Source organism: Eptesicus fuscus, chromosome 9 (assembly GCF_027574615.1).
Source record: "Eptesicus fuscus isolate TK198812 chromosome 9, DD_ASM_mEF_20220401, whole genome shotgun sequence".
In the NCBI taxonomy this organism is placed as follows: Eukaryota; Metazoa; Chordata; class Mammalia; order Chiroptera; family Vespertilionidae; genus Eptesicus; species Eptesicus fuscus.
In genome coordinates, this window is record NC_072481.1 from 9,270,022 (window position 1) to 9,287,317 (window position 17,296).

The 17,296-nt window shown below is 51.2% G+C and overlaps 1 protein-coding gene across 1 annotated transcript; it reads left to right on the plus strand.

Annotated features, from left to right (window-relative positions):
• The first annotated feature begins 1,738 nt into the window (after window positions 1-1,738).
• NECAP2 (NECAP endocytosis associated 2) lies at window positions 1,739-15,988 on the plus strand. Its single transcript, XM_008148170.3, has 8 exons — window positions 1,739-1,907; window positions 4,500-4,600; window positions 7,304-7,408; window positions 7,489-7,570; window positions 8,560-8,668; window positions 11,010-11,187; window positions 13,946-14,030; window positions 14,776-15,988. Exons 1-8 carry the CDS (start codon window positions 1,816-1,818, stop codon window positions 14,822-14,824), a joined length of 801 nt encoding a protein of 266 aa, XP_008146392.2. The 5' UTR covers window positions 1,739-1,815; the 3' UTR covers window positions 14,825-15,988.
• Window positions 15,989-17,296: the final 1,308 nt, after the last annotated feature.

Genomic DNA, 17,296 nt, shown 5'->3' on the forward strand with positions numbered 1-17,296 from the left:
GAGTTCAGAGTGGTGATTGCTTCTCATAGACTGAATTTCGAGAGTTCCCATTGGCTGGGCTTGTTGGGGGAGGGGGGAGGAGGGACAAGGAGAAAAATCCTCCTTCCCCTACTGGGGTAGAAGAGGTCCTTGTTGGGAATGCAAGGTAGTTTCTTCCGGTTAGGGTGCATAATTGAGGTGGAATGGTAGTGCATGAAAGCTCGTTCTTCTGGCCTTTTGTTAAGCAAAGAGCTAAGGTCCCAGAAAACCTCAGCACATTGTTTGTGGATTCTAAATACAGGAGGACTGGCTGTGAAAGACATGGGTATATAGGACTTACATGCGCACTAGTGGCAGACCCATGAAATTTTCCACCACACCAGCGGCAGCTGCCATGGGTGAAGTTTTCCATCAAGTCCCATTTGGCCTGGGGATGGGCCACACCTGGGGCAGCCAGCTGGTGCTATTGTTTTACTGCAACCCAGACTTTCCCAATGCAAGGTTGTGTAGAGTACAGAAAACAAAGCAAAACAGGGCAAGCGGGAGGGGGAAGTGCCTGCATGCAAACTGTGTAAGAGCAAAACCCTAGCTGTTTACAATCCAGGCTCACATCTAGAGGCCGTTTCTCCTCCTTTCTTTTTAAAAAATATATTTTATTGGTTTTTTACAGAGAGGAAGGGAGAGGGATAGAGAGTTAGAAACATCGGATCAGCTGCCTCCTGCACACCCCCTACTGGGGATGTGCCGCAACCAAGGTACATGCCCTTGACCAGAATCAAACCTGGGACCCTTCAGTCCGCAGGCCGACGCTCTATCCACTGAGCCAAACCTATTAGGGCTCTGCGGCCTTTCTTAGACCCAGGACTGGCCAGGCTCCCAAGGTCTCCCAGTCCACTTACAGATGGCCTCACTATATCCCCACAGGGTGGGAGGGGGAGTTGGGGCATGGGAAGAGCTGCATTCCCATTTACCATATACATCCTGGCTCCACTTTAAATGGGGTTTCTTTAAAAATATATATATATATTATTGATTGATTTCAGAGAGGAAGGAAGAGGAAGGGAGAGAGAGATAGAAACATCAATGAGGAGAGAGAATCATTGATCTGCTGCCTCCTGCACACCCCACACTGGGGATGGAGCCCACAACCTGGGTATGTGCCCTGACTGGGAATCGAACCATGACCTCCAGGTTCATAGGTCAACGCTCAACCACGGAGCCACGCCGGCAGGACTTAAATGGGATTTCTTTGTTCAGTTTCACACTTATGTTACTAAACTTTGCTTCTTTGAATATAACTCTTTGTTGAGTCTAGGCCACAGAGGCCCTGGGCACGTGGGTTAGGATAAGGGTGGCGGGGGAAGGGGCATCTCACTGAGCATGGTGGGTCAGGTATGGATTTCTCTAGGAGAAGCCTCAGTCGAGTCTTAGAGAGTCAGGAGGAGGAGGCAAAGGTTGCAAGAGAGAGTCTTCAGGGTGAGCTGTGTAAGTAGCCACAGCTTTGAATCTCAGGCAACTGGGTCCCAGATGTAAGTGTCCAGGCGATAGGGATAATCCACAACCAGACAACGGTGGTGGAGTCAGTATTGACGTTTTCTCTGCGGTCCATGAGGCCTTGTGGGAGAGGGAAGTCCCCAGAGAACCCTGGTTCTCATCAAGCGAACTCTTGGGTCCTCCGTGTGTCTTGAACCAGGGTTTCCAGCAGGGGGCGCGCGGACGCTGGAGGCGCTGAGACCCGCGAGCCGCCACTCTAGCCCGACCCGGGTCATAGAGTCTCGCCGCTTCCGGCCCCCGGGCTGGAAGGAGCCGGAAGTCTGGCGGGCTGTGGGCATCGAGATGGAGGAGGGCGAGTACGAGTCGGTTCTGTGTGTCAAGCCGGAGGTCCATGTCTACCGCATCCCGCCGAGGGCCACCAACCGTGGCTACAGGTGACCGCCGCCGCCGGGCCAGGCTAACCCCGACTTACCCCCTTCCCTCCGCCCGACACGCCCACTGTGGGAGCGGAGGATGGCCCCGGCCGGTTGAGGGGCGAGGGGGGATGTTTAGGTGATGCTGCGGCGGCCCCCGGTCGGTGGGCACAGCAGGGATGCACCGGCTCCCCGTGGGGGGGAGGGCGTTAAAGCCTCGGCTCGCGCTTGGGGACCCGATGGCTTCCAGGTATCTTAAAAGTGGTCGGCGGTGGTGGTGTCACCGACCTTCCTCTTCCAAAGCTGACAGATGGCCTTGAAGGGATCCTTGACCAGCCTTCAGGGGGGAGGGGCCCTCTCACCGGCGGAAATCCCGGAGGGGAAGGAAGGGAGCCCGGAACCGGCCTCAAGGACCGCTCCGGGGAGCTAAGCTGATGGCGGAAGCCAGGGACCCCCTCCCTGCCCAGCTCCCTTCGCCTGAACTTCTTGCCTTCCCACAGCCTCGGCAGTTGGGAGGAATCCATCTGCACTTCTCTGACGAAATGTTCCCGAGACGAGTAAACACACATGTACTAGTACATGTAGGGTGTCTGGAAGGAACTGCCCCACGGGAGCGGGACGGAGGGGGGGGGGGTGGCAGGTTGAAGGGACTGCCTTGCACTGTGTACCTTTTTGTCCTCTTGGCGTCGTGTTACCATGTGTGTGTATTAGCTATCAAAAGAAGACGAACCCTATTAAAAGAAAAAAGGAGGTACCTGGTACGGACAGCCTAGCCTATGGCTATTTTGTGCCACTGGGCGGGTGGGGTGGTGGGGTGGGTGGCTCTTGAAAGGCAGTGTTTGTTCAAGTTATTTGGAAATACAGAAATCGGGATTGGCTCGCACCACAAGAATGATGGGGTGTCGACAGATCTGGCTGTTTGTTCATTTCCGATTGTGTTAACACAGGCTCATAGCCCATGATTTTATAGTGAACAGATGTTTTATTGAACACCGACTACATCCATGATGTAATTTTAAAATAGTATGAAAGCAACAGTAGTAGCACCAAAAACCCATTTGCTTTCTATAATCAAGCTGGACCTGGGCCGCCAAACCAGGGATGGTCGTCGACCCCTGTCCCCTTCAGTAAAATGGGTTTGGCCCTTCTTGACCCCGGAAAGCGAGGAGACCAACTGTCAGGGCTGGCTGGTTTGACAGAGGAAACTGTCGGGCCTTGCACTTCAACTTCAGAGCTCTGCTTAGCCTGAATCTAAGGCCTTTTGCCCCACTAAGAGGAACTGAAACGGAGGCCGCTGACTTGTGCATTGAGAGTCTGCATTTGTGTGGCCTTCCAGACAACCCGTGGCCACAGCTATGGTGTCTCTGGCATTACACTTAGGGACTTCCGCGGAAAGCGTCGTGAAAACACCCAAGGCTCTTGCTATTTGGGGGTGTTACGGAGTGGTTTCTTACTGCTTTAAAAGAGCCAAAAGAGGCCATTGCGATAGGTCCTGGGTTTCTTTCTTTTTTAATTATTTTATTTATTTCAGAGATAGGAAGGGAAAGGGAGAGATGGAAACATCAATGGTGAGAGAGAATCATTAATCAGCTGCCTCCTGCACGCCCCCTACTGGGGTAGGAGCTGGCAACCCTGGCATGTGCCCTGAGCGGGGATGGAACCGAGACCTCCTGGCTCATGGTTCGATACTCAACCACTGAGCCGCACCCTGGGTTTCTTTCTGTCTAGGATGCCTTTGAGAATGTTTCTTCAACATCCATTCACTTTTCTCATGTGTATATTCTCTTGCTCTCCTTTTCTCTGCTAATGATTGCTCCCCTCTCTACTTTTCTTCCAAGTTGGTCTCAGTGATCCCAAATGGTCACTCTGACCACCACTGCCTAGCAATGTCCTAAACCCGTGGTCGGCAAACTGCGGCTCGCGAGCCACATGCAGCTCTTTGGCCCCTTGAGTGTGGCTCTTTCACAAAATACCACGGCCTGGGCGAGTCTATTTTGAAGAAGTGGCATTAGAAGAAGTTTAAGTTTAAAAAATTTGGCTCTCAAAAGATTTCAGTCGTTGTACTGTTGATATCTGGCTCTGTTGACTAATGAGTTTGCCGACCCCTGTCCTAAACAAACAGGTCCCAGGAGCTACTTCCTCTACAGAAAGAAAACTGGAAGTCCTGCCTCAGAGAAGGTCTTTCTAATCTAGAACCAGGGTCAGCGAGCTGAGACCCACTGTTTTTGTATGGCTCACAAGCTAAGAATGGTTTTTCCACTTTTAAATGGTGGGGGGAGTTTTTAAAGAAGACTATTTCATGATGTGAACATTATAAATTATATGAACTTCAGATTTCAATGTTAACAAAATTTCCCTGAAATACAGCCACACTCGGGCCATTTGGTTACTACCCTTAGAGCACCAATACGCTCATCATGTACTGGGTACAACTGCTGTCCTTGTTAAATGGCAGAGTAGTTGTGACAGAGATTGTGTGGCGCTTTTTAGAGCAAGTTCGCCAACCCCTGGTCTAGAGCAAGCAGCCCACATGCCCTTCCCATCCCCACCCCTGGCATTGGAGTGATGGAGCGGGAGCCTCTGGCAGAGGCTCAATGGTTTTTGTCCCCTTAGGGCTGCGGAGTGGCAGCTGGACCAGCCGTCATGGAGTGGCCGGCTGCGGATCACTGCAAAAGGGCAGGTGGCCTTCATCAAGCTGGAGGACAGGACCTCAGGTAAAGGCAAGGGAGGCCTGCTCGGGGCTGAGGTGCCATGCCTCCCACTCTGCAAAGGGAGAGGCAGCCCGGGCCTGAGGAGGCCTCTCGGGGGTCATGGGAACCTGTCCTGGAAATCGAAGACCTGAGTGCACCGTTAAGCCTCCTCCATCCCCCCACCTTTAGTTGTAGCAGCCACTGTCCCCAAGTATTAAAGGGAGTATTTCTTGCCAAGCACCTGTTCTTTTGGCGGGGGGCAGGGGGGGGGGGTCCTTAAAAAAATACTAATTTTGGAGCCCAAGGAGAGGAGACCTACAGGTTGGTCCCAAGTGGGAGTGCGCAGAGGTTGCCTTGAGACACGCTGGGTGAAGACACAGCCCTCTGCCGCTGAGCTCTGCTGCTCAGGAATTCCGTTTATTGACTAAATGGTGACTCCCTAGACCAACCACGCCCATTAACTGAAAGCTGGAACTGCCTCCTTAGCTCTTTCTGTGGTGAGAGGCCGAGCCAGGGTGGCCGGTGTTGGGGTCAGCTGGTGTCACTTTGGGGAAATCTCTCTGGAAGCTCTGTGCCACCAGTGCCCCTGGGTGGGCTGTGGAGGGCAGTATGGCCTGGAATGGCCCAGCCCCCAGAGCAGGGATCGGGCACAGTGCCTGCTCAGTCAGGTGCCTCGACATTCTGTCGCCTGTTTTTCTAATATGTAGAAATTTTCCTGTGGTGGTATAAAGTGCAAAAATTCATAGGCAAATGAATTCTCCGAACTGTGTCATTTGTGTCTGAGCTGTGGGACCTTGGGCGAGTCACATGACCTCTGGTGCCTTGGCCTCCTTTTTATTGAACTAGGGATCACATTAGTTCCTACTTCACCAGGTTGTTGGAAACCCATCCAATTGCTTTGTGAACTGCAAGGTGACCCAAAGCATTGATTTGTTCTGGAGCATGGGGTTGGCTGGGTGAGTATTGTCTGCAGAAGAGTTAGAAGAGACAGCTGCCATGGCTAGGCCAGAGAACTTTGGCTGTGAGGTTTGCTGGGATGTGCCAAGTGGTGTCACAGGGAATGGCAACACCTGTTCCCTTGGAAACTCGCATTAAGGTAACCCTAATGTAATAGCCAGTCACTGCTCAGGACTGAGCCTCACCCAGGCTGCTCTTAGCTTGGAGTCGTGCCCACTGGGTCATGTTTGACTCTCGCTTTCCAATCACTCTATACCAAGGATTCTCAGCCTCAGCACTAGTGGCATTTGGGGCCAGACGAGTGTTGTGGGCTGTCAAGTCAAATGCTATCTAATAAAAGAGTAATATGCAAATTGACCATCACACCAAGACACAAGATGGCCGCCCCCATGTGGACACAAGATGGCCTGTAGGGGAGGGCAGTTGTGGGGGGACCAGGCCTGCAGGGGAGGGCAGTTGTGGGGGGACCAGGCCTGCAGTGGAGGACAGTTGGGGGGGACCCAGGCTTGCAGGGGAGGGCAGTTGGGGGGAACCAGGCCTGCAGGGGAGGGCAGTTGTGGGCGATCAGGCAAGCAGGGAGGGCAGTTAGGGGTGACCGGGCAGGCAGAGGAGGGCAGTTGGGGGAGACCAGGTCATCAGGGGAGGGCAGTTGGGGAAGGACCAGGACTGCAGGGGAGGGCAGTTAGGAGGGGGCCAGGCCTGCAGGCGAGGGCAGTTGGGGGGGTCCCAGGCCTGCAGGGGAGGGCAGTTGGGAGACAGCAGTCCAGGATTGTGAGAGAGATGTCCAACCACCCATTGGTCGGAAATTCCTCAAGGGGTCCCAGATTGGAGAGGGTGCAGGCTGGCCTGAGGGACAGCCCCCTGTGCATGAATTTCGTGCACCGGGCCTCTAGTTTAAGATATTTAGCAACATCCCTGGCCTCTACCAACTAATTGCCAGTAGTTCCCCTACCCCCCAAGTTGTGACAACCAAAAATGTCTCCAGACATTGTCAGGTGTCCCTTGGGAGAAGGGGGAGTAAAACCATCCCTGATTGAGAACCACTTCTCCAGGTTGAAGACATCTAAGTGAGTCCCGGATGCCCAGGTACCAAACGGGTGGGGCAGAGAAATTAACAAGAAGCCGCGGACTCTAGGCCCACAGATTCTGATTCAGCTCACCCTTGATTGCAGTCACCTCTAAACCACAGGTTTCAGTAGAAAATATTTGGCTAAATATTTAAAGCACCAACAAAGATCAGCACACGGGGAAATGATGCCAGTCATAAATGCTCACAGAAGTGTGTGTTGCACTGCACCCTGGAGAGCTGTAGTTGACACGGGGCTGCACTTCACAACCAGACCCTCTTGCTCTGCCTCTGAGACTAAATCGGCCTGCTTCAGCTTCTTCTATGGGTGCAAGAACTTTCTCCCTCCTTTCCACTGGGTTCTCCGGCTCCTCTACAGTCCTGCCTCAGGTAACAGGTCTTTTCCGAAGGCGTGCTATACCTGTACCAGGGCCCTCAGGGTGCAGGCAGGTAATGTAAATGTGTAAGACAGGTGGAATGGGTGGCCAGATGGAATGGTTAAATGAAAAATATTAAAACTAAGCCACATCCAACTTAAACCTTTCGTTAGTTATATTTCTGTGTCTTCCTTTCAGCCAGAATGGATTTGATTTGAATCCCAGAGTAAGGTTTGCCCATCTGCCTCACAGGAGAAAGGCCCCAGGAGGATGATGGGAACATCAGGTTGAAGTGGGCTCAGGGCTCACCCTAACTTGTGCTTGCAGGGGAGCTCTTTGCTCAGGCCCCAGTGGATCAGTTTCCTGGCACAGCCGTGGAGAGCGTGACGGATTCCAGCAGGTACTTCGTTATCCGCATCGAAGATGAAAATGGTACGTGAGGGTCGGTGCTTCCTCCTCGTGAGAAAGGTTTCTCTGCCTCCACGTGGGACTGATCATGTGTTGTCCTCTAGGACGACGGGCGTTCATTGGACTTGGCTTTGGGGACCGAGGTGATGCCTTTGACTTCAACGTTGCATTGCAGGACCATTTCAAGTGAGTGGTTCGGGACTCAGGTGCTCATGCCTCCTCCCTTCTCTCCCTGGACAGAAGGATTTCCCAGGTTAGGATACCCAGGTTAGGATTCCCAGGTGGGGCGTGTGATTAGTCTTCCAGCAGAGCCTCAGGACAACTCACTTCTCTTCCGGTCAGGCTGGCTTCTCTGCATCCTTCCAGGCCTCCTCTCCGCTTTAAAGTCATGTCCTTTTCCTCAGGCCCATCTCTGCCACCTCATTCCACTGCCCAGACTTTGAGGGGTCACCTTTCTTCCCTTATAAGCCCCTGAGCAGCCAGAGTCCTTGTCAGGTTCCTGTGGCTTTTCTGGGCCTGTTGCTCTGATATAAGAAGTGATGCTTGGATTCCCAGGCCACCCAACAGGTGCCTGGTGGTCCTTTCTGAAGCTCAAAGGCAGGGCAGGGAAGACTGCTTCCTGCCATCCGCAGGCCTCCGCCTCTGGCTTCCAGCCAGTGCGGAATGTGTGGCTGCTCACAAGGAGGCCTCTCTGGCTCTTCCCTGTGCTGGGGCCCTTGCCCCAGGTGGCTGTGGATGGCTGTTTTATGGAAGACCTTTGTGTTGCTCTCCTTCCCAGCATCTGTCGTGTCTCACCATCTGCTTTATGAGCCCTGGGGTGGAGGGTAGGGGTGGAGTCCTTCTCTAGTTCTCATGCCAAGTGCTGGGGGTAGAGGGCCAAGTTCTCAGGTTGACTGAAGACCAGCATTAGGATGCTGTGCATAAGTGATCTCATTGAATTCTTGTAACGGGCTTTAAGACATAGACTGTTCAACCCATTTTGCTGATGTGGAAACTGATATCATGCAGCTACTTAACGTGTCACAGGCGGGATTTGAATTCAGGCCTCACTCCCCAGCCTGCGTTCCTCTACCTGCTGCAATAACAGCCTCGTCCTGGACAGCTGGCAGGTGGCAGTGAAGTGAGTGTGGATGCAGGGCAGCTGGTCCTTTCCTCACCTGTGTCTTCTCCCCCAGGTGGGTGAAGCAGCAATTTGAATTTGCAAAACAAGCCCAGAACCCAGACCAAGGCCCCAAATTGGACCTAGGCTTCAAGGAAGGCCAGACCATCAAGCTCAACATTGCGGTGAGTCCCACCCTTGCTTGGCTGTATTGGCCACGATCAGATGATACGTGTGGCTACCACACTGCGCCCAGTCCAGAGCCCATCACTCTTTCTCACAATTCAGCTCTATCAGTCCAGCAGATGCTCATTGAGCAGCTACCTTGTGCCAGTTACTACATGGGGGTGAATGAGAGGGCTCTGCTGTCCTCTCGAGTTGAGTTGAGATGGGCAAGTCAAGATGTGATTACAACATGGCTGGAGGGGTTCTGTGACCTAGGGATGTCCTCAGTGCCATGAGTTCCTAGAGGAAAGGTGTATGTAGCCCAGAGTTATGTGAGTCATGGAAGGCTTCCTGGAAGAAGTGACCTGTAAAGAAGGGAGGAAGGGTCAAAGGGTGCCTCCAGAGGAGGGAACAGCATGTGCAAAGCCTTTGAGTTGAGAAGGAACATCCGTCACTCGTTGCCAGGGCTGGGGATTTTGTCCTGGCTGTTACACTGGGGGTCACTGTGCCCATTTCAAGCTGCGTCTTGGCCTTACACCTTGAGTAAGGAAGCTTTGGGGGTGCTGTGGGCAGGAAGACATCAAGATGGGCACAGGGAGTCGTGGGCACCTTCTGCTGGTGGTGTGGTCCTGGCTCCCTGTGTCTTTGCCCTGAGCTGCCCTGCTTCTGGCTTTTCCCTGTTAGTTGCTAATGGACTGGCTAGGTTGCCCAGACCTGGCCTTGATCGACTACGGGGGTGGAGTTGAAATAATTTGGGGGAACCAAGGACCAAATGGATTTGATTTTGAAGAAACTTTGTAACCCTAAAATAATGCTCTTCCTCTTGACTTACTATCTCTTTCTCCTCTCTTCTGCTTCATGCTAGTGATGATTTGGGACCCTGGAGTTATCTGGCCCTTAAGAGAAAATGCAGTGGACTGGTTGGGATGTGATTCTTTCTCTTGCTGGGAGGAAACTAACATTTACTGAGCAGCTGTGTGCCAGGTAGTGTTTTCAGGCACTTTCTCATATGAATTAAATATTCTCTCCTTTTACAGGCGAGGAAATGGAGGCTTGGAGAGGTTACAGGACTTGCCCAGGTTGCTAGAGCTAGAAACGCCAGCCTAGCTGGACTCACACTGAGCTCTGAGGGCTTTTGACTTGGGGCTGTGGTCGTAGCATTTGATTAAACTGCTGCTTTCCTTACAAGTCGGGATCCAGGTCGTCTTCATCTTTGTAACCTCTCCAGATTTTTGGCTCACTCTTGGTGCTCAGGTTTTTGCTTTTTGTTTTTTTTTTAATGTTTTATTGAAGTATGATACTCATACAGAAAAGTGCAGAGCTCAGTGAATTTTTAAAAACAGAATTTACCCATACAGACCCGCCTCCAGATCAAGAAGCAGGTTATCAGCGCCCTGTAAACCCCTCTCCTGCTCTTCCTAGTAACTACCTACCTCGAGTAACCACTACCTGACCGAATACCCTGAATTTTGTTTTCAACTTTTATTAATTGAATCATACACTCTGTACTCTATTGTGTACAACTTCTTTCTTTTACTGATGTGGTATTTGCGAGGCCTCCACACTGTTGCAGGAATCATTCTCATTGTGGTGGCATAGCCCATTGTGAGAATGTATCCATTGACTTACCCATTTAACTGATGGCGGACATTTGGGTAGCTTCCAGTTTGGGGCTATTACAAGTAGGGCTGCTAAGAATGTTCCAGTGCATGTCTTTCGGTGCACAGATGTGGGCATTTCTGTTGGGTCTTTGCAGGGACATCACTTCAGATGCCCAGCTTTCTACAGTTTTTCAAAGGCATTTACCCACCTGACACTCGCACCAGCAGTGTATGAGTGCTCTTTTTTTATTTTTTAATACTTTTATTGATTTTTAGAAAGAGAGGGAAAGAGAGAGAAACATCGATCAGCTGCCTCCTGCATGCCCCCTACCTGAGATCAAGCCTGCAATGCGGGCATGTGCCCTGACCGGGAATCGAACCAGCAATCAACTGAGCCACACCAGCCAGGGCAGTGTACTAGTATGAGTCTTCTGGTTGCTCCATACCCTTGTCAGCAGTTATGTTCTATGTTTTAGCCATTCTGGTGGGTACATAACGGTGTATCATGGTAGGTTTGATTTTGCCTTTCCCGATGATTAATAATTTCAGGTGTTAAAATTAAATGTGTTTGTGATAACTTTAGAATTTGAGGCATTGAGTAGGTCTTGTAACAATGGAAGTGCTGGACGGGTCTTGACCATCTGTCTGTTGGTTTTACACGTTAGGGGACTGGGGTCACCTTGGCCCTCCTTGTGGGGTTTTCTGATAGCAGTGGGGCTCCGGCAGAACTGACTGGTTCACATTCCTCTCCTCTCTTTAGAACATGAAGAAGAAGGAAGGAGCAGCTGGGACTCCCCGAGCACGGCCTGCCAGCACAGGAGGACTGAGCCTGCTGCCCCCTCCCCCAGGGGCGAAGCCCTCCCCCCTCATTCCTCCCCCTGGGGAGCAGTTGTCTGGAGAGGGGTCCCTCGCCCAGCCAGCAGTTACTCCCGGTTCAGGTCAGTGCTTGGGGGTGATTGTACTTGCTGCTAAGTCTGTGCCTGTGGGTTCCTCTCCCTGCTGGCAGCTGATTTTCCTTCCTTCACTCATTGATCTGTCATTTAGCTGTATGTGACCAACAGGAAGGTGAGCACAGCACAGTGATCCTGCCCACACTGGGTATAGGGTTCCTCTGTTCCCCTGATTCCCACCACTTACTCTTAGGGCCTCTTGTCTGTCCTTCCCTGATTGGCAGGGACTTCAACTCATTTGTGAAGGCATCACATGGTCCCTGGTTCTCAGAGGCTGGTCAGTGGGTATTGAGTGAGTGGGTGATGGAGACACAGTCTGTGCTCATAGGGCACTGAGAGCTAGTAGGAGACACGAGTCACAGGCCAGAGACTGGAGACCAGACTCACTGCCAGCCATCAAGATGGGGGGCGGCTTCACGAAAGAGGTCACATTGAGCCGGGCCCTGCAGGAAGGAGATTGGGGCAGGGGACTCCATTCAGAGAGAAGAGCTGAAAAGGCTCAGACTTTTAAACACCTGGTGTATTGAGGGAGGTGGATGCAGCACAGGAAGGCCAAGGTGAGTGGTGAGAAATAAAATTGGACATTTCGTTTGGAGCAAGGCCATCAGGGTGCTGAGAAGCTGAGAGGCAGTTCCCCCAGCAAGCTGTGTGGTGCTTGTTCCAGGATGTAAGGAATGCCTTCTAGAGACCCCGGAATTCCAGAAGTTCGTACCTAGTGCTGGCCTCCCCACCCTGCCTCCCAGCCCAGCCTGATGCCCTGGCCGGCCCCAGGCTGGGTGACTGTTACCAGCCCACTTTCTGCACACACTGCTCACCAGCTGGGGGCAAGGTGCAGGCAGGAAGCCTGCTTTCTTTCCATCTCAGGCTCGTGGACATTGGCTCCCCTATCTGGGGGTCAGGCTTCAGACTTCAGCCCTGTGGGGACACCCCAGCCCAGGGAAGTGGTGGGAGCAGCAGGCAGCGAGCCCCTGCCCCGCCCCAGGAATTACTCTTTCAGCATTGGGTCTCAGTGAGGTCACAGGACCACCTGCCTGGGCATCGCTGGGGGCAGGGCCAGGAATCGGTGTTCCTAATGTTATTTGTATGAGCACTAAGGTCTGAGAGCCACTGTCTTAGGCTTTCCCTCGGTTGCTGGTACACTTGTAGCAGATAATATGAAGAACCTGCGATGTGCCAGGTAGCATGTTAGGCCCTGGGGATACTGTGAGTATAACACCAAGTCCCTTCTCTCCAGGGTTTATGTGCTGATGTGAACGAAAGGCAATTAGTGTCTACAAACTAAATGGTGTTGGAGGGTAAGAGTCATGACTAGCTGATATTTATTGAGCATTTACTGTATGCTCCAAAACCAGACTGGCTGAGTTCAAATTCTAGCTTATCAGTAGTGTGATATTCAGAAAACTGCCACTTCTCTGTGCCTCAGCCTTCTCATCTGTAGGATGGGGTAGTAATGATACCTACAATATAGGTCTCTTGTAGGGATCAAATGTGAAGTCCACAGATAGCTCTTATGAACATGGTAAGTGCTCACATTTGTTAGCCCCATTTTACTAATGTTATTATTGTCACTGTGCTGGGCCTTTCCTCAGCATTCCATATAAATTATTTAATCTTTGACAGTCCTGTTCTGTCTCCATTTCAGACATAAGGAACTGAGAGTTAGTGGTCTGCGTAAAGTCACACAGCTGGTCCTGGCGTGACTTCCCCAGGCACTGTGGTGAGGTTCCCAGGAGATAAGGGATGTTAAGCACGTGGTGAACTATAAAACTAAACCGTTGAGGGCCTGAGTTTTATCTGGTCTCGGCCCAGAGCAGATTAGAAATAACAAATCGGTGGGAAGGCAGAGGATGGCAGGCGCAGGGACAGTTGGCAGCACTGTCCGGGGAAGTGCCTGAAACGCACAAAAGCAGGCACTGAGGCCCCATTGTGCCCCCCACCTCGGCAAAGAGGTGCACAGACAGCAGCTTCTGTGGTGCCTTTTCTGGATGCTCTCCCGACCCCTAATCAGTTTAGCTCTCAGGACTTGGCACATGTCTGACACACAGTTGTCTCAGCTGGATGATCCCGACACTGGACTGAGGGCTTTATGTGAAGATGATCTTGCAGTTTGAGTGGGCATTTTCCATTTAAGAAGCCGGGGCAGAAGATGGTACTTTTTTTTTTTTTTATTTTTTAATACTCACCTGAGGAGTGAGGATATTTTTTCCATTGATTTCTAAAGAGTGGAAGGGGAGGGGGAGAGAGAAACATCGATGTGAGAGACACACATCAATTGATTCACTCTCACATGCACCCATGGGGATCGAACCTGCAACCAGGTACGTGCTAACTGGGAATTGAACCCATGACCCTCCAGTACACAGGCCGATACTTCAACCACTGAACCATGCCTGCCAGGGTGAAAGGGTAAATTTTAAACAGATTTTCAATATGAACTGTTAAAAAATAGGGTCAACTTCAGGTATGTGTGACAGATGGTGTGTGACCCGTCCTCACTGGCACCCTCCCTGCCACCTTGTATGTGGCTTTCTGCTTTTTCTCCAGGAGCCCTCAAGGGCTCATGAGAAGATGGTAGAAATGTGGCAACTTGATGTTTAGTTGCCCAAAAGCCTGTCTCTGTGTGTGTCTTTCTCAGCCACTTGGAATTATGAGACTGATTTCAGGATCACTGAGACAACCAAAAAGATCTCTGACTCCTGTCTCCTTCTCTTCTCTTCCTACCCATCGGACTTGGGGACATCAATAGGAGGTGCCACTGTGTCCTGGCCGCAGCCCACGCCTGCCACTACTGCCACTGCCGACATCTGGGGAGACTTCGCAAAATCCACAGGGTGAGGACAGTCACATTCTCTGGGGTGGGGCAGAGCCCCAGAGCACCCGCGTGGGTGGCACATTTCTCTCCAGGAAGGCTTTTTGTTGCTCTCCTCTGCTAGGTGGCCTGGAGCCGCCTCGTGCAGTTCTTTCTGGTCTTTACGCTCCCTCATCAAGTGCTCCCTCATCAAGTCCCAGCACCTCCTTCCTCCCTCCTGGCCCAGCCCACCCAGAGCTCTGCACTGAGAATTTGCCTGGCTTCTAGCCGAGGCCTCTCCTTCTGGGACCCCTGAGGCCCATCCTTATGCCTCTCTGACCCTGTAACATTTCAAGCCTTTACCTGGGGTCGGGGTGAAAAGATGCTAAAACCCTACTGCACCAGGCTCTAGGACAGGAGTCAGCACACATTTTCTATGAAGGACCAGATAGCAAATAGTTTAGACTTTGAAGGCCATATTGTCTTTGTTCCTACTACTCAGTTCTGCTTTTCTGGCTCAAAGGCAGCCACAGACAATATGTACTAGTAAATGAATGGCTATGTACCAATAAAACTTTATTTATAAAGTAAGGGGGTTAGATTTGGTCCCTGAGCTACAGTTTACTGACCTCTGCTCTAGAATATTCAGAGCTGACTTCTTGAGAAGATGGCAGAAATGTGGCAACTTATAGATGGAGCTTTCTTGGTCCAGAGAGAAGCCACCTTTTATCTGCTTTGTAGTTTCAAACAGCTAAACCCTCTCACCCCTCCTTGTCTTCCCTTCACAGGGCAACTTCCAGCCAGACTCAGCCAGGCACAGACTGGGTCCAGTTCTGATCTGAGTACAACTCTTCCTAATCCTCACACAACTTGTGGGACGGAGCTGCCTCATCTGGGCCAACGGAAGGAAGACGAAGCACTCCCTGGCAGCCTCTGTTTGGAGCACGACTCGCTCCTCTTCCTTGCCTGCCTCTCTTGACAGACTGGGCATGTTAGGCAGTAAATTGTCTCCATGTCACACTGTTTCCTGGGACTTAATTGTGCAGCCAGAACACGAGAAGACAAGCTCCAGGATCCCTATCCCTGTCTGCCCTCTGACATGAGAGAGACTCTGAGACTACTGCTTCCACCACAGTGACCTGTAATAAACACAAGCCCCCAAAAGCAAAAGAAGGGGTTCAGTGTGCTGCCTGGATGCAGATGAGCCCTTCCCGAGGATGACCGGTGCCTCGGGATCCCTGTGCGCAGGGGAGCTTTCTGCACTCCCGCTGGCTGCAGCCACTTCCGGCCAGGCTCCTTCCGGGGCGGGCTTCCTCTGGCTTCCGGCAGGTTACAGGCTGCAGCTTGAACAGACAATCAGAAGGAAAATTGGGAGTATTAACCAGCTTTCTAAAATTTTTAATATTTGCTTTGCTCATGGCCTGATCTGCACTAACTTGTTACCTTTGCAAAAGGAACTGTGTCTGCAATGTGCCCCGGAAGGGCCTCTGAACGCATTCCTCACTGTGGGCCGCAGGTGCCGCTCTGAGCTGCAGGCAGTGGCATTCATCTCAGCCGTGTGGCCTGGTTTCCAGTCTGCCAGGCCAGGTAGGCGGTGCAGGGCCGAGGTGGGCACTGGAAGCCAGGTGGAACAGTGTTTGGGCAGGAAAGTGGAAGCTGCTCTCTTGGAGGTGGGGGTTCGCAGGCTCACGGTGCCGTTCCTGGTGGACTGGAGTTTTCTTGGTTTCTTAAGGGCCTTGTTTGCCGACAGCCTCTTATTTTCTTTTCTCCTTCATGGACTGTACATGACAGCTCAGACTGAACTTTAGGGTTGCCTGTATTGCTGGTTTATACAAAATAATTTTATCTGAGCACACCTCTAAAATTGCTTTTATCAACATACTTTACCTCTTAATGAAAAGATTTCTCTTTTGAAGGGTCAAGGTGAACTGAAAAAAGTATTGGCCATTTTCTGGGGCCAGTTTTCTAAGATAAAAAAATAAATATTTTTACTTCTGTCAATGTATGTCAAAGACAAACCTGTTTTGGGGGGCATGGCCCCTAACCGGTCCAGGATGCTACGACTAGCTCACAACCACCGCTCCCCATTGATCACGTGTACAGATTTAAAGTCTGGGCCAGGGTCTCAGGTGGGCCAAAGTGAGAGAATTGGACTCTGTTGCCCTAAGGCCGTGGTCGGCAAACTCATTAGTCAGCAGAGCCAAATATCAACAGTACAACGATTGAAATTTCTTTTGAGAGCCAAATTTTTTAAACTTAAACTTCTTCTAACACCACTTCTTCAAAATAGACTCGCCCAGGCTGTGGTATTTTGTGGAAGAGCCACACTCAAGGGGCCAAAGAGCTGCATGTGGCTCGCGAGCCACAGTTTGCCGACCACGGCCCTAAGGCAACCAGTCACTTCTTTCCCATGCATCTATAAGAGTATAACCTTTTTGCCGTTCTGGGACATTCTGGTCTCCTTGCCTTCCAACAGGGGAGGGGGCCCTGCCCACCATGATCTCCCTATGGAAGCATCTCCCTAAATACTAAGGGCGTACAGGCATATGGAGGTCAAAAAATAAAATTCAAAAAGGCCAAGGCACTCTTCCCTGGGGGTTCTGTAAAAACGATGTAGTTCTTATTATGGAAATAATCACTCAGTATAGGGAGAACAAAGAAAAGTAGAATTGAGGATCCTCGTGCCCAATGAACAAGGATAAGGAAATTGCATCAGTGGGTTCTCGGGAGGAGAAAGCTTTGTCTATTTCCCATCACTTCCCATCTTTCTAAATGCTTGGAAGCTGAGAATGAGGAAGTTTAGACCTTGGGGGATCCCTTCTTCATTAGCAGTACAGACCATCACAGGTAAGCACTTGGGTTCTGGAGACAGATCTGGGCTTTGGGTCTAGGCTGCCTCCTGGTTAGATGTGTGGCCACAGACTCCTTCCTTAACCAAAGTGTCACTTAGATGAGGCATATAAAGTGCCAGCAGGTGCCCATCCTATAGTTTGACCTTAATCACCTTTATGTTTATATAATGTTTACTTTGTGCTAGACCCTGTTCTGTGCACTCAACATAAAACTCATTTCATCATCCCAGTTTTACAAATGATGAGACTGAGGGAGGGTTAGATTATGGAATTGGCCCAGTCACATAGTTGCTAGGTGGCAGAGGCGGGATTGGAACCCAGGCAGTCTGGCTCCAGCATCCGTGCTTCTAATCAAGTTGATATACTTGAGTGGTGCTGCCCACAGGGCTGGCACCTAAGTCCTGCTTAATACGTGGAAGTTTCCATTCCCTCCACATGGATTAAGAAAGCAATAATA

Coding starts and splice junctions, on each gene's coding strand:
- NECAP2 (XM_008148170.3), top strand. CDS start 1,816: ATGGAGGAGGGCGAGTACGAGTCGGTTCTGTGTGTCAAGCCGGAGGTC. Junction 7,571..8,559: donor GCATTGCAGGACCATTTCAA/GTGAGTGGTTCG, acceptor CTTCTCCCCCAG/GTGGGTGAAGCAGCAATTTG. Junction 11,188..13,945: donor AGCAGTTACTCCCGGTTCAG/GTCAGTGCTTGG, acceptor GGACATCAATAG/GAGGTGCCACTGTGTCCTGG.